This window comes from Ursus arctos, unplaced genomic scaffold (genome assembly GCF_023065955.2).
Source record: "Ursus arctos isolate Adak ecotype North America unplaced genomic scaffold, UrsArc2.0 scaffold_22, whole genome shotgun sequence".
Lineage (NCBI taxonomy): Eukaryota > Metazoa > Chordata > Mammalia > Carnivora > Ursidae > Ursus > Ursus arctos.
Window position 1 is genome coordinate 51,461,633 of NW_026622897.1, and position 23,558 is coordinate 51,485,190.

A 23,558-nucleotide genomic window follows, 5' to 3' on the forward strand; every position below is an offset into this window, starting at 1 on the left:
ACAGATTATGGAAGCAGGGCACCCCGCAGGGAAAACGGGGCAAAGAGCTACGGGCTCTCACTAAGGCATCTGGGACTCCTGCTGCCACCTCGGCCTGGGAAAACCAGTGTTTTGGAGGGACAGATGGAAGGCCCCAACCCCCCTGAGGGCGTGAACAGCTCCCGATGGGACTTTGGTGTGACCCAGAGCCAAGCCACAAGTACAGACTGTGTGGCATGCCACAGGTCTGAGGAATATTGCCCCAGGTCACGGGAACCCAGCGAGGCTGGAAACACGGAGGCCATGCTATCAGGAAGCAGGGCAGGAAGAAGGCCGGCTCCCTCCCTGCTGAGCTTATCTTCTCTCCCAGGCCCGGGCCACATGCAGACCAGCGCTGGGGCCAGAGGGAGCCACGACTTAGCATCCGCCCCCTGGAAGGGCAGGCAGGGTGGGCGTGGGGGGTGCTTCATAGCTGGAGAGTGCCACCACGTCCCCATCATGGAAGGAGAGGCCGCCACGGCCTGGCATCACGAGGGTCTGCAGAGGTGACCTCCTAGTACCCCTCCCCTTCAGATCCTCCCGGCCAAGGCGCTCGAGAGACATGAGTGCCCAGTGGTCCACAGAGGAGGATGCTGAGGCCCGGGAGGAGGCAGTGCCACCCCAGGTCACATGGCAGTAAGTGGGCCAATGGGACAGAACCCAGGTCTGCTGGGCTCCCTGACTAGGGCTGAGCAGGGACGCCCGGGGCAGACCTGTGGGGCAGGTCCGACCATCCCAGCTTGGCCCCGCCACCCAGAACAGCGCTCTGGCACCAGACACTGCTCCGGCCCCCCAAGAGAGACTGAGTGTACGGGAGTCCCGGCTCCCAGTCTCGGCACCGCCCTGAGCCGCTGTGGGAAGCAGGTGCGGCCAGCCGGGCAGGGAGCAGAGGGGAGGTAGTGGTCTGGGGCGTCTTCCCCCCGCCAGCAGAGACGAGGTTTGCCAGCGCAATCTGAGGTCGGTGGTACCTGGGCCTGCCCCAGAGTCCAGCAGCCACTCGGGGACACCCTCAATGGAACGATCACACAAACAGCTCACAATAAGTGGGCACCTGCTGTGTGCCCAGCCCTGCGCAAGACCACTGTGTGAGGTGGGTACTCCTGGCCTCTCCACTTCACAGATGAGGAAACCAAGGCACAGAGAGGTTAAGTCATTTGCCCAGGGCCACAGAGGAAGAGGTGAAGTGAGATTCAAATTCAGGCGGTCAGCTCCACAGCCTCTGTGGGGCTAGGACTGATGAGAGACAAAGCCACCCTTCTCCCCCCCTCCCCCCGCACCTGTCCTCAGCCCAGCTTAGAGGTGCTCGCTATGCAGCAATGAGACCGAGGGGTCGGGGGCAGCCCAGACCCTCACCTACCCTCAGGGCCAGGATGTCAAGACCTAGGTTTGTCCTTCCAACTCTCCTGGGCTATCGAGTAGGCACAGAGCCCAAAGCTAGTCAGGGAAGTTCCCAGCCGCAGGGCGCCGCCCTTGAGGACGAAGGGGCTGACTGTGCTCCGGGGGAGCACAGCTATGACAGCAGGAAGCCGGGGAGAGATCAGAGGAGGCTGTCTGGAGACAGTGACACCGACAGAGAGGGCCGGTGGGTAAGGAGGTCTCCAGAAAGAAATGAGGACTCCAAATTCACCCCAAGATACGATCCAGCCACAGTACCGACACCATGCTCCCCTGGGCTCCTGGCCACCTGTACTCCCTTCCATCACTGCCCACACTCTGGGTCACCCCCACCAGCCTGCCAACTCCAGGACAGGGCCCAGGCCGGCTCTGCCCACTACCAGGGTCAGGAGCAGGGCCTGGCACATTCTGCTAGGGCTGCAGGAGCGATCCCAGGAGCAAGGGAGGGCAAAGCGGCACACAGCATGGGGCCGGACAGGCATCTGCGGGGAGCCCCAGACCAATCCATCCCCCAGGGCTGGGAGCTGACAGCTCTTCTGCCCCACGGGCCTCTCTCTGGGGCACCGCCTTCTACACCGGCAGTCACCGCTCACCTCTCAGCCTGTCAGCCTGTCAGACCAGCTCCACCGGACACAGGGCATTAGCTCAGAACCATCTCCCTCCGGGCACAACAAGAATTTCAGGTTTGCAGGCCCGGTGTGCAAACAGGCATGCAGCAAGACAGCGGACCGGGGCTGCCCTCCTCTCCCGCCCTACGCACCCGTCACCGCCCTCCTGCCATCTAAGATCCCGGCAGGAATGGACCACACAACCGGGGACAGGAAGGCCCGGGAAGAAAGCAGTCCCTGTGCCTGGGACAGGAAAAAAGGGCAGGTTCTCAGGAGTCATAGCCATCCCGTCCTCCCCGCCCCTGCCCCCCAGCAATCCCATCCTGCAAGGCCCCCGGGGCATGTGCCCAGAAGAGAATCGTTCCTCAGCCAAGGAAACAGTCAGAAAAACTAAGAGGCAGCCCACGGAAGGGGAGAATATATTTGCAAATGATACTACAGATAAAAGATTAGTATCCAAGGTCTACAAAGAACTTCTCAAACTCAATACACGAGAAACAAATAAACAAATCAAAAAATGGGCAGAAGATATGAACAGACGCTTTTCCAATGAAGACATACAAATGGCTAACAGACACATGAAAAAATGTTCAAAATCATTAGCCATCAAGGAAATTCAAATCAAAACCACACTGAGATACCACCTTACGCCAGTTAGAATGGCAAAAATAGACAAGGCAGGAAACAGCAATTGTTGGAGAGGATGTGGAGAAAGGGGATCCCTCCTACATTGTTGGTGGGAATGCAAGTTGGTACAGCCACTCTGGAAAACAGTGTGGAGGTCCCTTAAAAAGTTAAAAATTGAGCTACCCTATGATCCAGCCATTGCACTACTGGGTGTTTACCCCAAAGATACAGACGTAGTGAAGAGAAGGGCCATATGCACCCCAATGTTCATAGCAGCATTGTCCACAATAGCTAAATCGTGGAAGGAGCCGAGATGCCCTTCAACAGATGACTGGATTAAGAAGTTGTGGTCCATATATACAATGGAATATTACTCAGCTATCAGAAAGAACGAGTTCTCAACATTTGCTACAACATGGACGGCACTGGAGGAGATAATGCTAAGTGAAATAAGTCAAGCAGAGAAAGACAACTATCATATGATTTCTCTCATCTATGGAACATAAGAACTAGGAAGATCGGTAGGAGAAGAAAGGGATAAAGAAAGGGGGGGTAATCAGAAGGGGGAATGAAACATGAGAGACTATGGACTATGAGAAACAAACTGAGGCCCTCAGAGGGGAGGGGGTGGGGGAATGGGATAGACTGGTGATGGGTAGTAAGGAGGGCACGTATTGCATGGTGCACTGAGTGTTATACGCAACTAATGAATCATCGAACTTTACATCGGAAACCGGGGATGTACTGTATGGTGACTAACATAATATAATAAAAAATCATTTAAAAAAAAAAAAAAAAGGGAATCGTTCCTGAGCAGGGTAGCGGCCCAGATGGCTGGCCCTGGTGAAACTATCTGTTTCGTGGCATAAAGGGCCCTACATTCCAGCACAGCCAAAGAGTGGGCTCTTCTCCAGGTGCTGGTGTGAGGAACGTGAGCCCAGGATCGGGGCTGGGGACCACCAGGCCACCAGGGGAGAATTCCGGGGGGGGGGGGGGTCCTAAAACTGACGTCTGTTTGTACAACCACTACTCGTTCCCTTCTCGGTCCCACCAAAGAACCTGCAAACTTATTTTCAGACACGGGGAGAGGCAGAGTGCTGGATGGGACAGGGGGTACTCTGTCCCCACAGAGATGAAAAGGGGCCCCTACAAAGGCCCTGGGCCTGAGAGGAGGAAGCCCCTCAAACATCCATACCCTCAGGGATCCCCCTGAGTCACAGTCTCCGTCTCTTATCTCCCTGGCCAGGCCTGTGGGGGAGGCCAGCGGGCGTTTACCAAACTAGAAGGAACAAAGAAACAATGAACCCAGAGGAAGGAGGAGGGTGTGGGCTTGCGGCAGGTGCCCTGGGTGGGGCAGGTGCCCTGGGTGGGGAATGAGGTGGAACGAGGCCTGGCCCCACCTGCAGAGTCCACAGGAGATGGGTCTTTCCAGGCAGGGCCAGCTCTGGGTCCCCAACACAGGGCCAGCAAGGATCGGGTGGGCGAGAGACGGAGCCGGTTTGTCATCTGCCTCCCATTTGTAACACCACAGATACCTCCAGTCATTTCAACCTCCAGAAACCATGGGAGGTTAAGCTGCAACTGAGGCCAAGGGAGGGGAAGTGGCTTGTTCAAGGTCACACCTCCCTTTGACCCTCCTGGGGCCAAGTCCATCTGGCTCAAAAACCAGCCTTCTCATTCCATTGTGGGGGCAAGCACAGGGAAGGCCAGCAGGGAGGGAGGCTGACTGAGCAGATCGTCAAGGACCGAGAGACCGTGATACCGACCAACGTAAAGAGAAGGGCTGAAGGTGGGATGGGAGCGATGAAGGCCTTCCCAGGGGCTGTCCAGAAAGAGCTTTTTGCTCTATTTATAAACAGTCAGGTCACAAGCCCCAGGAAGTAGGACTGCACAGAAACACAGCTGCCTCGGGACAAAGTTCCATCTCACTGGCCAAGGACCAAGCAGCTGGGAGTTAATGGTCACCCCACTGGGCTGGCCTCGCCCACCCGCCTGAGGCAAGCCGGCCGACTTCCTGCCCCACCAACCAGCCGTCCTGACCGTGGGGTGAGGGCCTGCCCGGTACAGGAGCCCCACACCAGCCAGCAGGCGCTGCTCACACACCCACCGTCCATCACATCCTGGTCCACCCCGCTCAGCTGTGCCTGGCCTTGAACTTTGCCTCCCAAACCCAGAACCGATCCCACTGCCACCCGTGGGCTGCACTCAGATGTCTCCCTGTCAACACCAACCATCACAAGCCACCTGTCACCAACCTCCACAGGCAGGGCAGGGAAGCTCTGCTCCTCGTCCGCCAGTGACGAGAAAGGACCAGACACCACGCCCAGGGCGGGGGGCAGTGAAGGAGGGGGCAGCATGGCAGGACTCCCAAACTGGCAGGGACAGGGGCCCAGAGAGGGCAGGTGACTCCACCAGGATCACACAGCAGGGGATGCTGAGCCCAGGTAGGCTGGCATTTCCTCCTCTCACCACACCAAGCCCACCCTTCCCCAGCCACGCCTCGCCAGCCTCCTTCCAGAGCCACAGACCTGAAATGCCTGCATGCTGGCCAGAGGGCAGGACAGGGCAGCAAGGGGGTGGAGCGAGAGGAAGGCAGAGAGCTCAAGTGTCTCCCCGACACACACACACACACACACACACACACACACACACACACACACACACAAGGCCTCACAAAGGCCCTTTGAGGCTGGCCTCCTTCCCCACCCACCAAACAAAGGAGAGAGAGGAAGGCGTGGGGGTAGGGGCCTGAGAGGCAGGAATCTTGTGGCCAGGAGGCTCCTGGGAGTTCCGGAGAACAGAGTCGGCAGAGGGCCAGGGCAGGCAGGACACCTGGGTTCCCGCCTGGCTCAGTTACCGGCTCCCCGGGTAATCAGGGCATGCGCTTCCCCCCCTTGGCCTCAGTCCCTCTACCTCTCAAATACCCCAGTCCAAGGAAATACACAGGATTTTTTGAGCTGGAAGGGACTTGAGACCATAGCCTAGGAGAGGAACACGAAAACTGAATTCCATTTTCCCAAAACATCGAGGAGGTCGGAGAGAACTTCGTAAAATGCAAATCTGCCCCTTCACACCTGCTGAAAGCCTCGCACCCCTCCCCCCCCCACCCTCCGCGGCTCCCGCTGCCCCAGGACACACCAGCCCCACGGGCCCCAGGACGCAGGCTCCCTCTTCCCCTATGTTCCGGCCATGTCCCAAATAAGCCTGAGGGTTTCAAGTCTCCCACCTTTTCCACACGGTGCCTCTCCCCCTTCAACCCTGAGATGCCTCCTGACTGCGGGCATGGGGCACAGCACAGCGCCCTGCACCGACGGCCCTCCCGTGTGACCAACCCCGCGCCAGCAGCCGCCCCGTCACCCGTGTCCCAGGGGCACCCACACTCACACGCGGGCAAAGGGGTTAAAGAGGATGGAATCACGTCATGAGGCCAAACAGTCGTGTTCAACACGTCCTAGCCTCGGCGGCCAAGGCCAGGACGGGGAGCAGCCAGCCAGATGCCACGGAGTCACCGCCCTCAAGTCCTGGTGCCGCTGCCCGTGCTGGGCGCCGGGCGCCGGGCCACACTCGTTCATCTCTCCGCACGCTCCCCACAGCCCTAGAAGCACCGGGACTTCTTACTGCTGTTGTCAGTACTGATTACTATCATCGTAAATACTTTCCATTTGCAGGGAACGACCATTTCAAAACCACTATGACGACAACCAACGAGGAGCTTACACTTGAATGTCACCCTGTGTTTCACTAGAGTAAGACGTTCGCCTCGCTTTTAGCCCCAAACCACCCCAGGTTTTATTTCGGGTGGCAGGGCAGAGGGCCCCATTTTCCCTGCGAGGAAGTTGAGGCCCAGAGAAGGGGCGAGGCCCTGGCGGGGCAGCGGTGGCCCCAGGATGAGGGCGATTCCCGGGCTCCCTATCCGGGCTAAACCCCACAGCAAGAGGGCCCTCGGCTTTCTCAGTCACCCGGGGCTTTCGGGTGACCAGCCACCGCCCTGTCCCTTGCAACCGGGCGGGTCTGGGCCTGCTGGCCTCAGCTCCAGCTGGGACCAGACACTGACCTTGGGCCGCTTCCACCTGACCGTGGGGCCTGGGGTGCCCTTATAGTACAGCGAGTCATCGGTGGCCGGGAAGTTGGGGTCCTCGAAGAGCACCTTCCTGCGCAGACAGGCCCGCTTCAGGGCAGAGTAGTTCTGGTCCTCGTAGGGCTTCACACACGAGAACATGGTGGCGGCCGCCCAGCAGGGGAGGCCGAGACAAGGCAGCTGGCAGCGAGGTGGGGACGCGGGTGGCTCCGGGGGTACCTGGGACGACAGGAAGGTGAGAAGATCATCACTTACTGAGGAGACGGGAGGGCCTTCGGCCCGCGGAGTCGGGGGAGCCTTGGGTGCTCCCCGCCCTGCAGCCCTGTGAAGTGAGCACCCTCACCCCTGTCGCACAGGCCAGGAGCCGAGGCTCAGAGGCGGGGACAGGCGCAGCTGCCATGTGCACAGCAGGGACAGGAACCATCTGACCTGACTCCTCGTCCTGAATGCTCTCATTTCTGATGCCTGGAGGCCACGCCAGCCTGCGGGCCCACAGGCCAAGGGCCCAACCGCAAGGTGCTCAGGGCTGCCCGGCCGCAGCCGCCCGCTCCTGCCCTTGTCACCAGCCCTCCCTAGACCTCCTAGGGCTGAGCCAGTCTCCTGGATGATTCAACAGGCACAGGAGAGCGGGGGTCTGCCTCCAAGCTCCCCTCCTCTGGACCCTCCCCACTTAATCTGCCCTGCGGAGGGCATCCCCCCCTCTGGCCATCGTTCACATTCACTCCCTGGCCCCGCCCTCCAGCGCTGCCTTCTTCACCATACTTCTGGAATAAACATCTCCTCATGGCTTAATCCTAGTGACATAACCTCCCCTGAGGCCCCCCCATCCCTCACTCCGTGGCCTCCCAGACTCCTAGGCCATACTCTCCCTGACAGCTTCCCAGCTTCCCAGGCTTCACCGTGTCTCACTCCTGAACAGTCTCAGCCGGGGCCCCAGGGGCGGGGGCACTGGTTGACCCCTCCTCCATCCCTGACTTCCCTCTCCCTCTCCGGCTGCCCGCACCAAGCCATGTTCTGCTCACCTCTCCTGCCTGATGACCTCTGTCTCCCTGTATTCAGCTTGGACCTCTCATCTGGGCCTCCAGCCCGCCCACCCCTACAAGGGCCCCAGGCACCCACGCGCACCACTCCCCAACTGAACTCATCTGCCTCCACACCTCCCCTGGAGTCCCGTCCCAGGAAGCAGGACCGTAAGCACCGATTAGACCAGAAGCCCCAGGAGCAGGGTCCACGTGGTTTGTCCCCACGCATACGCAGCCCCTGCACAGAGACCCTGCACAGGCTGTTCCTGTCAGCATCCTCCCTGCAGCCCGCTCGGGCTTGGGCCGTGTGCTAACCAAACACAAGGGACGCAGGCTGGACATGGCCGGGGAAGGCCCTGGGAGGAGGGCGCAGGGTGGGGAGCAGCGGCCGGCCTGACCCATGAGACGCCCTGACTCATGCTCAGCCAGCCAGCCATCTGACCGACAGCCCCCGTATCTCAGACTCCATCAGGGCGGCTGGCAGAGCTCCGTACCCCCTGGGTCTGCTGGTCCTGAGGCCCACCCAGGGCAACACTGCAACCCCACCGGGGCACGGGCCCTGGCTTCCCAGACCCGCTGAGGGAAACCAAGACAAGGCAGGCTGGCTTCTGGGGTGAACACAAGTTTGAGAGCAAGACTGACGTGGGTGCCAGTCCCAAGTGCACCTGTCACCTGCTGTGTGGCCTTGAATAAGTCACTCAACCTCTCTGAGTCCCCATTTTCTCAGCTCCACAATGGGAACAACATTGCTTTAATAACTGGAAGATGCCGTGATAATTTACCAAGGGCTGAGAACACTGCTTAGCAGGCCAGAGGGAGGGGAACGAGAAGAGGAGACAAGCCACCTCTCATCACCAAGGGGGAAACTCCACCCCTCTGGCACCTGCCATCTGCAAACGAGCTGCCAAGAGGGCTGTGTGCGGTATTTGCAAACAGCGCTGGGCAAGTCTTTCATTGTTTCCATTTTTCGGAAAAGAAAACTGAGGCTCGGTGAAGGGAGGAGACTTGCCCACGCCCCATGCAGGGTCTGGACTGAACCCACACCCCTCGATGCCTCCACCTTGGCCCGGTGACCCCGTGGCGTAGAGAAAGCGCTAACACCACACACGCGGACTGAGCCAGCCTCACGGGAAGGGAAAAATGAGCGATTTGACAGGGAAGGGAGAAGCAGGAAGGGCAGGAGGTGAGGTGGGCCGTGAGTGTGGAATCCGGGTGGACAGCAGGGAGCGCAGAGGGCTCTCGGTCCCTGCCTGCCGAGGACACATGGCCGCTTCCATACTGGGCCTGCACCGCAGCTGTGTGACCTCAGGCCGATCACTTAACGTCTCTGGCCACCTCTCTGCCAGGAAGGCCCAGAACCCTGCCCCCTCTCACCCATCCTCCCAGCCTTGGAGGCCTGAGGGAAAGAGAAGAGGGGAGCCTGGGGAGCCCACCCCTGGGCTTCTGGCCCACGGCCACCCAGGAGAGTCATCAGCAGCATCCCAGTTTCCGGCAGGGCCTGCTCAGGAAGCAATTAAAGCTGCAAGAATGAGATCAAAGAGGCTGAAAGCAGGATCCCAGAAATCAGCCTAGCAATTCCATGTTCAGAGCCCAGAGGGTCCAGGGAGGGGGAGCAAGCTGGCCGAGGTTGCACAGCCAGTGGGGAATGAGGGTTCTGGTGGCCCTCCAGGCCACACCGCGGTGCAAGCTCCCCGGAGGTCGACAGGAGGGAGGTGGGGGCAGAGAAGAAAGCTTGGCTGGGCCCAGGCCAGGAGAACGGGGACCAGGCCTGGCTGAAGGTCTGCCCCAGCGTGGCCATCTCTCCAGCTACACCCCTGTCAGTGAGGCTGCCCCCGGCCTACTGACGCCAGGCTCTTCTGGCCCCAGCCTTCGCACACATGGCTCTTCACGGGGACTGTCCTCCCGCACCTTCCGAGGGCCCTGGGGTCACCTCCCACTCCACCCACTGGGTCAACAACCCCATGGGGTCACAGAGTCAAAAGTCTCTGAGCTTTGCCCTCTCCCCATAGCTGTAGGCATCACCACTGAAGGCCGTGGATAAACCAAGAGTCAGGAGAGCCGGCTTCCAAATCCGGGGGCTCTTCTCTCTGGGCCTGAGCTGGGAGCATGGTATTTCCTGTTTCTGAACATCTTCACACTGTGTGCGAGCCGGCATTCACGGGAGAGTCCGGCTTCCCAGCTGCCTTCAGCCCGCCCTCTTCCCTCTGCCCCTGCCGAGCTCACCCCACCCCTACCATTCATCCTTCATGCCAAGTTCCAGCGCTAAGAACCCCTGGCAGCTCCCTGAAGCTGGGTACACAGGGCCTCCACACACACTGTTCCTCCCACACGTGCATCCTGGGAGAACTCCTGCTCACTCTTCACAGCTCAGCCCAAGGACCTCACCCCTACCCCTCCCCTCCACAGTCCTGGAACCCCTGTGACAACACCCATTACATCGTACCCCACCTGCACAGGACTCGTCCATCCCCCCAGCCCAGCCCAGGCCCCTGCAGGGCAGGGCCCACGCCCGGCTCCTCTCTGTACCCCCAGGGTCCCACACTGGAGGGCGGATGAAGTAAATCTGTGTGGAAAGAGCCAACACAGCGAAGTAGGAATCCCTCCCTGGACAGGAAAAACAGGCTCAAAGAGCGGCAGGGACCACCAAAGGGGTCAGCTTTCCGAGTGAGAGCCGCACCAGCGCTCAGGGCTCCTGAAGGCAGGGCCTGCCCCTTCCCGCGGGGCCAGGCCTCCAGGCTTCTCCCTCTCCCCGTCCCGCCCACTCCCGCTGGCTGAGTGCCAGCCGGTGCCCACACCCCTGCAGTCCCCGGGGGCATCACAGCCGCCGCCCGGGCTCTCTCTGCAGCCGCCAGCCCTTCTCCGGCACTTGACGGAGCGTTAGCTTTAGTTCCCAATGTCCTCCGATGCTGTGCGACCCTGGACAGGCCCCGTCACCTCTCTGGTCAGCGTGGTCCTTGTCTGGAAGGAAGAGCTAACGAGCCAGGGTCTCTGGGAGGATCAAAGGAGACGCCGCCGCACGGAATGCACTGCGCCCCTGAGGGAGGTGGGTGCCGGCGCCTGGGGTACACCGACCACGTTTCCAGACCCCTGCCAGGAAGGCAATGACAATTCAGGGTTCCCGTCCCCAAGGAACTTCATGGTCTAGGGTGGCCAACAGACAAGGTAGCACGGAACACGTCATTCAGAGATTCCGGCAAGAGGGAGGCAAAGAGGCCTCCATAAAGGCCTGGTCCCAGAAGCCGTTCTTTAGGACAGAAAGGCCATTCCAGACAGAGGGAAGAGCTCAGGCCGTCTCAGTGGCAGGAAAGTGCAAGGTAACCAGACCCGGCCGGGCACGGTGGGGCCCGAGGACTGAGCAGGGGGCGGCGGACCGGGCGCAGAATAACGGCCTGACAGTGCTCACCAGGGAGCTCAGAGCACCCAGTTTTCTGCAGGTCAGTCTGACCTGAGCTCCAGCCCTGACTGCACCACTCAGCACTGCGTGTCCTCGGGCAAGTCGTGGACCCCACTGAGCAGCTGTCTGTCAGTCCTACCTGGCTGTAGCTTCTCAGGTGACAGAGCAGGAAAGGAGCGTCGGCCCCGGGCCTCACCTTGGAAATGGTGTGCACCCACTTCCAGGAGGCCGTGGCCTAGTCTGCTGTTCCTGGGCCTGTGGGAGGTGGTGTGGACCGCCCAGTTGTGCACGGGGTGGGGGAAGGGCTCATCCTGCCGCGGGTCACACTGAGCCACCGGCAGGAGGGGGCTGACGGCACTGGGCCTTCCCTGGATGCTGCAGCCAGCACAGCCAGGGAGGGACAGGAGAGAGCCTTCGTCCCGTTTTATAGATGAGAGCATCGAGGAATGTCCAAATCTGTAACCTACTGGCCGGATCCCAAGCTTCCAGACTCCCTCTCACACTGGAACTTCCCAAAGCAGATTAACACGGACGAGGCAGTCAAGACGTCAGTAAGAAGGCCGTTGCCCATCCGGGGCTCTCTCGAGGACTGTCTGAGGGGGGACTTGGTTCGGTCTAGCGGGCCTTTAACTCCTCATGCCCGCCCCCCCACCCCGGCCCACCTGCCTGACAGGAGGAGAAGGCCTCGCTAGACACCAGCCTCTTCTGATGTTTTTACTTTATTTTTAAGATTCTACCAGCGGCCTTGTACCTGTGGAGAGTAATACTGACTTTCCATTTACTAGATGCCAGTCTCCTTTAAGAAATATTAAGGAAAAAGGAAGTTGATTTAGAGAAAGCTATGAAGTACCGGGTGGTGTAGGTGGGGCCTGGGTGGTAGCCAGAGCCCTGGAAAGCAGGTGCGGTGGAGGCAGGAGGAGGGGTGTGGGGAAGGGCGGGGCGGGGGTGGGGGGTGGTTCACACTAGCAGTTAACAAGACCCATCGTAAACTTCTAATAATTTAGACAGTGTGGTACCGGCAAGGGGAGACAAATGGAACGCACCAATGGAACAGGACAGAACAGACTAGAAAGTCCAGAAAAAGGCCACACGTAGGACACCTGGTTTATGACAAAGGCAACACCACAGTGCACTGGGCAAAAGATGGTCTTTTCGATGAATGGTGCTGGGTCGACTGGTTTATCCAGACGGAAAACGATTTATCTTGACCCCGACCTCCCACTATACACAAAACAGTTCCACATAGATCGCAAATCTCACCAAAAGGGAAAACGATACAGCTTTTTGAAGAACACATGAGAAAAAGAGCATGTCCACATGGCCAATAAAGAAGAAACCCTTGACTTCACAAGTCGTCAAAGAAATGCAAATGAAAACCACCTCGAGCGGGGCACCTGGCTGGCTCAGCGGGGTAAGCACACGGGACTCTTACTGGCAGGGCCACGCGTTCAAGCCCTGCATGGGCGGGGAGCCTACTTAAAAAAACAATAAAATAAAACCCTGAGGAGATTCCGCTACACTCTCGCCGGAATGGCTACAGCGAAAACCACACACACACACACACACACACACACACGCCTGCGCGCACCGCTCCGGGACGCTGGTGGTGGACGTAGACCCTGGTAACAGCACTTCGCACAAGCATCTGGCCACGCCTGCTAAAGCTGGACAGAGGCCTCGTCCAGCAGTTCCACTCCTAGGTACACACAGGGCAGAAACGCACGCACATCTTCCCTTCAACTCATGGACAAGAACGTTTGTCACAGGAGTGCTTGCTACAGCTGAAAATCAGAAAAAAACCCAACGTCCATCAACAGAAGACAGGATAAAGACGGTGTCGCTATGGCCTAGTAGCCTGCGACGACCTGCGACGGCAAGGAGCGAAGTACCGCCATTCGCAGCGCACGGGGGAGCTGACCGTGTAACCATCAGCAAGAGAAGCAGCACCGCCGCCCCACGGACAGGAGACAACAGCAGCGAAAGCCATCGGGGCTGGACACAGGGCAGGACAGTGGCTACCTTCGGCGGCAGAGACTGCCAGGGGCCGAGGGGCCTTCTGGGGATCTGCGATACTGCTCCTGGAGCCGGGTGGCGGCCGCCGGGCTGTGCTCCCGGGGCTGGGCGCCTGTCATTTGCACGCTGTGTCACAGGGCCGTCACGCTTTCATACAATGTCCAGCAGAAAGCCAGTGCAACGGCCCCGGGAAGGAAGGCTGGCCGAGTCTAGTGCGCCCGACCCTGCCGGCTCTGGGCCCCGGTGAAGCCGGCATTCTGTATCTGGAGGGTCCTGCCTGGTCCCCAGGGTGGGACAACTAGGCTGGGGCACAGGGAGGGAGCCCCGGTCCTGGCCTGGCCTTGGGGAACACAGGCTGTGTGACCTTCTGCAACCTCCTCCCCCTTCTCTCAGAACGCTGTGGTTTTGACACCAGGAGGGCTCCAACCCAAAAGAGGGTCCCACAAGGCGAGGGTGGTACCCCTCAGCCCAACCCGGGCACACACCTCCTGGGTTCCATCTCTGTCTGAGAAGGGGGTGCCGGCCAGGGACCCCAGGAGACGTTCTCGACCCCAGGCAGGCATGGTACTCAGGGCAAGGAGCTGGGCTGACCCAGAGTGGCAGTGGGGGTGGGGAGGAGGTCACAGGTGAGGCTCACCGGAGCCCAGCAGGGGTCCTGGAACACCTGCCAGGGACCGGGCTCCTTCTGAGGTGACAGAGAAGTGAGAAGGGTGCCGAGCAGAGACTTGAGACCCAGCTGACTGCCACACGAAGAATGCACTAGCAAAGCATAGGCGAGAGCAGGAAAGCCAGAAGGCAGCCACAGGACTCGAAATGACAGATTCACGTGCAAATGGAGAGAAGGCAGGTTCTAGACCTGTGTGAGAGGGAGACAACTCTCCCTGGTGAGCAGCCAGTTGTGGGGGTGAAAGGGAGGACACAGGAAGGGCTGCTGGGGGTCCCTCCTCTGAGCTGCGGTTCCCCACACGCCACAGTGGGCTCCCATCATGCAGCACGAGCCCGGCACAGTGGCCTTCCTCCTGCGCCAGCCGAAGGACCCAGTGATGCCCCACACCCACAACCCCGCAACCAAAGCTCCCCATCTCCCCTCCCCGGCCTCCCACTGCACCCCACTCCAAGCAACAGGGCCCCCTCCCCTTCGCCACATGGTCAAGGACGGGCCGCGCAGCCGTGTCTCGTAATTCAGGGACACAGACAATGCCAATGTGCAGATCTGTGCTGCCACCCGTTCTGGGCCAGCCCCGAGCTGACAAGGAGGGTCAGAGCCTCCCGGCTGTCTCAGGCGAGGCACAGACAGACAGACATGACACAGACCATGAACGAAGCCAGACACCCAGCAGTCAGCACTCCCAGGAGGAAGGCATGTTGCAGGCTGGTTTACAGGGACAGGAAGAACGGTCGTATCTCTTCAAGATGACACCAGAGCTGGGCTTGAAGGCTAGGCCAGACCCGCAGGGAGAGGGCAGGGAGGACCCACTCCAGGCAGAAGGAAGGCAGGAGAGCACGGAGGAACAGCTAGAAGGCCCGGGTGTGGAGCGGGGGGTGGGGAAAGCTGGCAGGACCGGCTCTGCCGGGCTGGGATGCCAGGCTGCCGGGCTTGAGCTCTTACTGAGGGCACAGGGTAGCCAAGGAGGGGTGGAGGGGTGAGACGGAGGGGTGGATGCTGAGGAAAGGGGCTAAAGCCCCGGCCCAGGTCGGGACAGGCCAGATGCCAGGGAAGGCCCTGGAAAGGGAGAGCCCCAGAGTTTGGTGACTGCCTGCTTGTCTGTGTGGTTTTGGCTCTGTATTTGTATGCCTCCCCTTTTCTCCCACCACCCACCCCCATTTTCCTCTTGCTCACCCCCCCACCCCCCCACCATGTCACCAGCCAGCTCCAGGCGTATGTCTGTGCTACCGTGGGTATATTTTGGCCTCCTGCATGTACTGGGTGCTGAGAAAAGCATGGCAGCGTAGGGGCGGGAAAGCATGCGAGGAGGGAGAGCTGGGCCACCGGTTCACGATCCAGTTCACGGTCCAGGTCACGCTCCGGCTCCAGCAGCAGCGCCAGGAGGCCAGCCCCAGTGAGTCACTCCAGCCAACGCCAGGCGCCTGGCACCAGGGCTGGGAAATCCTGTCTTCCTTCTCCGCTCCCCTTCCCCGTATCGTTTCTGTGTCCAATCCAGGCTCCACCCAGCTGCAGTCATCTTCTGGAACACATATACCCAAACAAGGTGCCCAACACTTGCATACGTGGGGGCCTAGAGAGCAGGGCGAGGCACATCTGGGGCACAGGGCCTCTCTGTGGTCCTGGGGTGCTGATGAGGGGAAAGCCAGCTTTGGGCTGGCTGGCTGCGTGGTCCTGCCTGAGTCCTGAGGCCTCTGCCCCACAGCTGTTCCTCACTGGGCCTTGGGTCCCTCCTCAGGGTGTCGTGAGGAGGCCGGGAACCTCAGCAAGCAGGCATACCTGGGAGACAAAGCTCCAAAAGGGGCATCCCAGCCTGGGCTCTGCTGGGCCATGGGCGGGGACAGGGAGAAGCCACACTCGTGCAGGCAGAGGCTTCCCCGGCAGGGGACGGGCCCCAGCAGGGTAAGCAGCGAGCTCACCTGGTCTGGGCACTGAGGGTCACACACCCCGAGAAACCCAGGGCAGCTGGTCATCCTACATGGGAGCTCCCAGGACCACATCCTGCCGAGAAGGTGCTGGAGGGAAGGGCAGATGCGGCTGAGCCCCCCCACCCCGCGCCCCCTCCCACCGGCCAGGGACTGTTTCCTGTCCTCCATGGGTGGGGGTGAGTCAAGCTGCAGCTCACAGGTGCTAGTCACTCCCCACAAGGCAAACAACCTGACAAAGGGAGACTCGATCAGGTTATTGAAGCCACCTCGAAGCCACCTCGAAGCCACCTCGAAGCCACCTCCAAGCCGCCTCGCCTCCACCCTGCTGTGTGACTCCAGGCAAGCCCCTGCCCTCTCTGGCCTATAGGTTCTCCCTGTTGGATGGCTGGGGAAGGGGACACTTCTCACTTTTTCCGACCTGCTGGGTTTGTCACCAGGACAGCCTCGTCTCCTGCTTCCTGAATAGGCAGTCCGCTTCTAACACCACGTGCCTCCAAGATTCAAGCTGGCAAGCTGCTGAGCTGATACCCACTTCTCAGACAGGAAAACTGATGCTGGATTCCTAGCTCAAACTCCTGCATGACCTCAGAAATGAGATGTACTATTTTTATTGCAGGTGAGGTCGAGGGGCTCAGAGAGGGAAGAGACGCATTTGGGACCGAGCCAGGGGCCTGTGTCATGTTGGAGCTCCGCTCTGCCTGGCCCTCCATCCCTCCCTCGAGCAAAGATGGTGACCAACCGCTCAGCAGCTCCTGGGAGTTCCACTCAGCGCATGTTCCCCTTCCAACCTTCCCCCACACCTGCCCTGTGCCTGGTCAAGGGGCAGACGGGTCAGGCAGGGCTCTGCCGGGAGGGGAGACACAATGCCCCCAGTACCAAGCTGAGAGATCTGCTCTGAAAGGGCACGGAGTCATTCAGACAGGGCATGGAAGGGTCGTGGAAGAGGAAGCATCTAAGCAAGATCTCAGGTGGGGGGCTGTGATTTCATGGGGTGCAAATGGAAGGTTAGGAGGAGGATGGAACATTCTGGGAGGAAGAAACCATTCAGGCAAGGCTGGAGGACAGGGTGCAGGGGAGAGGGGCTAGCACAGAAACACTGCCACAGCTAAGCTATGATCGTCCTGAAAGCCAAGCTAGAGGGGTCGGGGTGGGCGGCGGCATGCGCCGGGCTCCCGCGTGGCCCACGGCAAGGCGGATGGCGAGAAGGCCAGGACGCAGGCAGATAGACCAGACTGTGGAAGTGGCCGCTGAGAGACACACAGGGCCCACAGGGCACGGCCTTGGCTGTGGGGAGGATGTGGAGACCCACACCGAGGCCAGGGGCGCTCTGGCTGGGCCTCTCCTCGGGGCACTGGGAGGCCCACGCAGCCTCCCAGGACAGCAACAGCGTGTCGGGCGGAGGTAGCCGGCAGCACCCACAGCGTCCGTGCCCGGCTCTGCACCGGGTCATGTTCGCACCCGTGGCAGCCTCGGATGCCCGGGCCGAGGACGGATCAGAGCCTGAGAACGTCCGGTCCACGTCTTCACCCTCGTCCTCAGATGGGGAGACAGTTACCCTTTGTGCTGCAGCGTTCTCGTCTATAAAACGAAGGTCTTCTGCCCTCCTGGCCCAGCTCCCCACACACCTCTGCTCCGGCAGGGCTTAGCCTCCCTGGCCTTACCATACTCATCTGCGAACGGGGCTCCGACCAGGCTCTAGCCCTCAGAGGATGATGGTGGGGATCAGGCGAATGTTGTCAACCGAATGTCTGCAGAGAGCTGGGCACCGCTATGAAAGGCCTAACCTACTGTTGGGTACAGGATGGGGTCTGGTCACTGGGGCAACCTGTGGGGACAAGCCAGCGCGTTCCCCTCTTCCAAACAGCCCTGAACTCTGGCTACCATGGTCTCAGGCTGGGCTCGAAGGCCGGAGGAGCGGCAGCCCCAGGCTGGGCCCACAAAAGCTCCCGGGCTTGGGAGGGGGAGACTGACACTGAGTGGGAGGCCGGTGGCCATGCGCACCCGGGAGGAGGAGGTCTTAGAATGGCCTGCCATGACAGTGCAATTGGTCTGGGTGCGAGTTGACTGCTGGCCGCCCCCATATCAATGTCCTAACTGCTGGAGCCTGAGCAGGTCACCTTATACGGCAAAAGAGACTTCACAGATGTGAGTAAGGGTCTCGAGTTGTGGAGATTATCCTGGATTATCGAGGCGGGCCCTAAATGTGATCACAGGGGTCCTTGTACAAGGGATGCAGAGGGAGATGCTCCCCAGAAGAGGACCAGGCAAGAGGACAATGCAAGTAGAGAGACTGGGGTCATGAGGTCACAGGAATGCCGGCAGCCACCAGAAACTGGAGGAGACAAGGAAGAGTCTCCCGTGCAGCTTCCAGAAGGAACCGGCCTGCCAACACCATTTTAGTCCCCTAAGCCTCGACTCAGACTGCTGACCTCCAAAACTGTAAGGAAATAAACTGGTGTTTTCAGCCATTAAGCTTGTGTTCACTATTAGGTCAGCAGGAGGAAACGACTACTAACCCTGGGGGAAGATGGTGGTCGGGCCTGTGCGTGGCCTCACACCTCTCTCCTGCTCGAGGGAGTGAGTGCACTAGCGAGCAAGCCAGGATGAAGTTACCACGCCCTGAACAGCCTCGACGTAAGCCAAAGTCACCCCAAACTTCACTGTCTTGTTTCCTGCTACCGGTCACAAACCACTCGGGGCGCACCTCAGCCTGACGGGCGTAAGTCACGCAGCAGCAGGCGGCACTGGGGCAGGGACTGGCAGACCAGGCCAGCGGGCTCTCTGTCTTTTGTCCCCCGAGACGCGAGGCCCTGTGGCCATCCCCCGAGCACAGCCCGTGAGGGACGATGAGCTGAGCACCAATGCCCGGGGTTCGTCTGCTCTGGCCGCTGGCCCCTTCTCCCGCAGGACCATATGTCCCACTGTGGCAGAAAACCACAGGCCACCAGAGCCCCAGCCACTGGCACGCTCATACCACAGAGCCCCGCGAAACCTGGGGCCGCTAGCAGGTAGAATGGGGAGCAGTAACTCAAGCCAAGACAGCAAGCAAAGGCTCACAATCCATCAGCTTCCTCTGTCGGAGCCTGAGGGCCGCCTTCCTACAACATCCTGGACTAAAATCCCGAAGGGACTTAGCCCATTCTGCCTCTAGTGGGCAGGGAAAAGTAGGGCCTGAAGCCAAGGGAAGTCGGCAGCCTGGCCTAACTGAACGCAGTCCTAGGGTGTCACCATCAACCCAGGGAGGAGACGTTATAAAACCAGGGGGCCCTTGAAGGCGAGGCCTGGGAGGCAACTGCCAGCCAAGAACTGTTTTGAGCAGCAAGGGCGGGGCATGAAGGCGCAGAAGAGCTCCCTGCGGGACTTGAGGGCTGGAGGGAAGGGGCCCTAAAGGCGCTCAGATAACTTGAGGCTATGGGGGCAGGGGGCAGGAGGTGAGAAGACCAGCTGCAGACTGACAGACTCCACATCTGGATGGACAGACTCCCCATGTGTCTGTGCAGGCCCCAAGCCGGCTGGGGGGCTGGGGAGCTAGGGAGCTGCCGGGAGCAGGGAGTTGCAGACCAGCCCTCTGCAGCTGGGGTAGCCCAAGACCCGCTGCGGAGCTTTTTGTATGAGCTTTTTATATGACCTATGGGATAGGAGCCTTTGGGTGGCCCAGGGACTTGGTTGGGCAGACAGACAGCAAGACCACCCAGTCAGGGCTTCTGAGCCTTTCACAGCTCTCCTCACCCAGTGAAGGGGGGCGGGGGCTGCTTCCACTTCCATGGGAGAAAACCCTTTTCCCTTTATCCTTCTCCCAAAGTTAGCCTCTCCTTACCGTGGGCTGTATCCCCCAGGAAAGAAGGGACTAAGTGATACCAACTGTTAATTACAGTTGACCTTGAACAACAATGGGGGCTGGGGCAGGCGTTACGGGTGCCAATCCCCCCAGAGTCAAAAATCCATGTCAAAAATCCACGTATAACTTTTGATTCCCCTCCAAAACTTTACTAACAGCCTACTATTAATCAGAAGCCTTAACGATAAGAGAAAGAGTTAACACACATTTTGTTTGTCGTACGTATCATACACCGCAATCTTACAATAAACTAAGCTAGAGAAAAGAGAATGTTATTAAGAAAATCATGAGGGGGGCGCCTGGGTGGCACAGTCGTTAAGCGTCTGCCTTTGGCTCAGGGCGTGATCCCGGCGTTCTGGGATCGAGCCCCACATCAGGCTCCTCCGCTATGAGCCTGCTTCTTCCTCTCCCACTCCCCCTGCTTGTGTTCCCTCTCTCGCTGGCTGTCTCTATCTCTGTCAAATAAAAATAAAATCTTTAAAAAAAAAAGAAAATCATGAGGAAGAGAAAATACATTTACAGTACTGTACTGTAAAAAGCCCACATGCAAGTGGGCCCATGCAGTTCAAACCTGTGTTTTTCAAGGAGCAACTGTACTATTAATTATAAGAGCGATCAAACACCAGTCTGATCGTCATTACGCACACTTAATATTGCACTTTTAGCAACACGATCTGCCTTAATCATCATCGTCCCCTGAAACCCTGTCATCAGGCAGCATTTATCCCTGGGCACAGACAAGGGCAGAGCCAGTCTCAGAGAAGCCTGCAGCACACAAGGACAGGCCCCGAAGGTAGGAGAGGTGGTGGACAGAGGCTTCCCTGGGCCCTCTGAGGGCTCCGAGGGGGCCTCCTGTTCAGAGACCAGAGCCTCAGGGCTGTCCTAAGAGCCTGCGGGGAAGGCAGAAGCATCCAGTGGCCTGGAAGCAATGTCCTGGATGTTACCCCCAAGACCCCACAGTCGTCCCACAGCCAACTTCCATCTCATTGACTTCCCTCAATGGTGGCCCCATCTCAAAAGGGGCTCCCTGACCCACCCTCCCTCTGCAAGGGGTCCCTGTGCAGCCCTGGAGCACTTCCCATTCACACCACCCCTGCAAGAGGAAACTCTATCAGATCCCCTTCCCGGTGTCAAACCTAGCCCTGGGTAAGGGGGTGGGCAGAGGAGAGGCAGGGGAGAGGGCCTCTGCCTGCTGTGGCCTCCTCACTGGCTTCCACCGTAACCCAGCCAACACAGGGCCGAAGATGGCTGACACTTCTCAGCCCCACATCTGACCACTGAATGCCCCTCGCCACAGGGCTATCATTCCACTTCCCACCTCCAGGCCTTTTCTCCCCAGACCTGCAATGCCCTGCCCTTTCTCTTCTGCTTGGTGAACCTGTCAGCCTTTAAGACCCAGCACCACTGTATCTGCAGGGACATCTCCCCCAGTTCCCAGGCAGGTCCCTGCCCTAGGCTCCAGCACTAGGTACGTGTGCTGGGGCTTATCTGTTGACCTATCTGCGTCACCAGTCCGAAGGCAATGACCCCACCTCACCGTCCTGGCACCCAGCTCCAGCCTGGCCTGAAGCAGCCGCAGCTGGGTCAACCCAACCCTGCCCAGTCCCCTCAGCCAGGGAAAGCAGCCAGGCCTCCCCACCCCTACCCCAGGGGCAGGAACCAGACCCAAAGATCCTGAGAGGTCTCAACCCTTGCAGGAGAACACAGTGGTTTCCCCCAGGAGGCCTCACACTCAGGGCTGGCTGAGCTCTACCCTCAAACCCCTCTCTTACAGGAAGTCTACCCAGATTTTTCCCTCCCTAGGATATTAGGAATACAGGTGGCCTCAGCACTTCACTCTCCAACGCTGGTAAAGGAAGAAGATTCTGACTTGAGAGCCAAGCTGACCCAGGTTCAAACGGGAACTCACTTCACCCTCTGCCCCACCCTTCTCATACCAGTGCATAGCTGGGCTGGGTCCCACCACATGAAATGCAACTTGGACAGATTTGGAACCTGTTCATGATCTCCTGTCCTACTTCACCTCTGGACCCCAGGAAAGTCTCCCAGATCCCCAACTCTGAGGGGTGGAGTTAGGATCAGAGCAGCCCAAGATCCATTATCTCCCAGATCTCCCCGCCTCCTCCCCCCTCCCGCCCCCTCTGACACACCCAAGCCCAGCAGCCCAGAAAAAAGGCCCCTATCCAACCTGGCCGGAGCGTCGGGAAGGGAATCGGCCTTGGCCCTGCCCCTTTCCCAAGCTTCCAGGGCCGGGGTTGGGAGGACATCCAGGTGGGGCTGTGGAACTGAACGGATGGAGGACGGCTGGGGAGAGAACAGGAAAGGGGAATTGTGAGGAAGAGAAGAGACAGTCAAGTCCCGGGGGTTAAATCTCAGCGCGTCGGAACTAAGAATCTGACCCCAGAGCACCCACCGAGCCGGGAGGTGGAAGGGGCCCCTGGCCGCGGGGTGGGGATGGGGGTGGGCAGTAGCCCCCGGGGCGGGGGCGGATCGTCGAAACCCCCCACTCCCGCCTCGGGCCTTAAGGCCCGCGCTCACCTCCTTCCTCCCCCGCCTGCGGGATGCGCACCCGGACACCGATTCGCGCTCACCGGGCACGCACCGGCCGGCGCTGCACCCGCACACACACCTCCGAAACACACACGAACACGCGCGCTCGCACACGCCTCCCTCTGCGCAGCGCCTCCTACCTGCCGCGGCGGCGCGGCTCCGGCCGGACTCGCACGCAGGGCACCGCGCGGACACGGGAACCCGGGCTGCACCGGCCTCCGGCTCCGGCCGGGGATCCCTGTGGGGCTGGCCTGGGGCGGGGGCTCGAGCTTGGACTCCCGGGCCGCGGCCCCGCCCGCCCCGCGGCCTCCGCCCATTTGGGGACAGAGGCGTGGTCTCCAGCGGGGCGGGCGGGCCAGGGTTGCTGCGCAGGCGAACTGGCGCCGTGCCGCGGGGCGAAGCGGCTGGGAGGTGGCTGCCGAGTTCCCGCTCGGGGGTAGGAGGGGGCCTCGGGGCCAGCGCGGCTCGGCCCGACCCCTCTCGGCTAGATCAGGCCCCCGCTCCCCCTCCCTCCCTCCAGTCTCGCACTGTCTGCCGTGGAGTATCTCCCGGAGCCCCCCAGGGCCGAGCCCAGGTCTGCCCGAGGGCTGTGTGCCAGCCCCGCGGAAGGCTTGCAGGCCGGCCGAGCTTTGGGCTGCATCTGGTATAGACAGCCATGCAAGGGCCAAAGCAGAGTGCTGGGAAAAGAGGAACTTGAAGGGGCGAGTGCCCAACTCTTCCCCATCTCCAAGGTTCGGGATGAGAGGGGGAATCTAGAGCCCCGGGAGGCACACGCAGGGAGGCCCCTGTCAGCTGCGGAAAGCTGGCCCCAGGCCCGTATCTGAGCATTTACGCGTGCTGTGCTAGGACTGCGGCAGGAGCGGCCCGTTTCTAGAGTAAGGTTGAGAAGGTTTGTGAAATGACCAACCGCGGCACACAGTAGGGACGCAGGGCTCTGGGTACACATGCCTCTCTGACCTGGGCCGGCCCACACACCGGGGTTCTCAGTCTCGGTTAATGATCTCATTCACCTCTCAGGCACTCAGACTGCCCGGCCACCACCTCATGATCTCTGTCCCAGGCCGCCCAGATGTTTCTCGCAGGGATGCAGCTCCAACCCCGCCTCCCCCCTCTCCCCCCAGTCCCTATCCAGCGAAGGGAGACTTTCAAAGATGCAGCCATGACCGGCCACCCACAGAACAATGTTCCCAAACTGCCCCTGTGTCTGACTCTTCCACTGACACCCCATCTCTGGGCCTGTGCCCTGGCTGCAGCCTCCCCAGACCCTCAGTGCTCCCCTGAGGCCGCAGCCTCCCCCACCCTCAGACCTTGTTTGTGCCAGTCGGCTGCTGTCTGTAGGGCTCTTCCTTCCCTCTCCAGGAGGCAAGTGCTGATAATCAGGCCTCCAGTGCCAGGGCCTCCATCACCAAGCCCCACCCCCACC

The 23,558-nt window shown here is 60.1% G+C and overlaps 1 protein-coding gene across 7 annotated transcripts in view; it reads right to left on the bottom strand.

The window, feature by feature from the left end:
- CAPN5 (calpain 5) overlaps nt 1-23,558 on the bottom strand; it is a 52,823-nt gene extending 29,265 nt beyond the window's left edge. Inside the window, exons 1-3 of one of the 7 annotated variants that reach the window (XM_057316759.1) lie at nt 22,276-22,393; nt 21,774-21,889; nt 6,703-6,945 (exon numbers count right to left, since the gene is read on the bottom strand). In XM_057316759.1, coding sequence (XP_057172742.1) covers nt 6,703-6,761 — 59 coding nt within the window. In that variant the 5' untranslated portion in view covers nt 6,762-6,945; nt 21,774-21,889; nt 22,276-22,393. Of the gene's footprint in view, nt 1-6,702; nt 6,946-21,773; nt 21,890-22,275; nt 22,397-23,442 lie in introns of those variants that run through there. The other 6 variants (XM_026518157.4, XM_026518155.4, XM_057316761.1 and 3 more) reach the window with 6 other exon arrangements.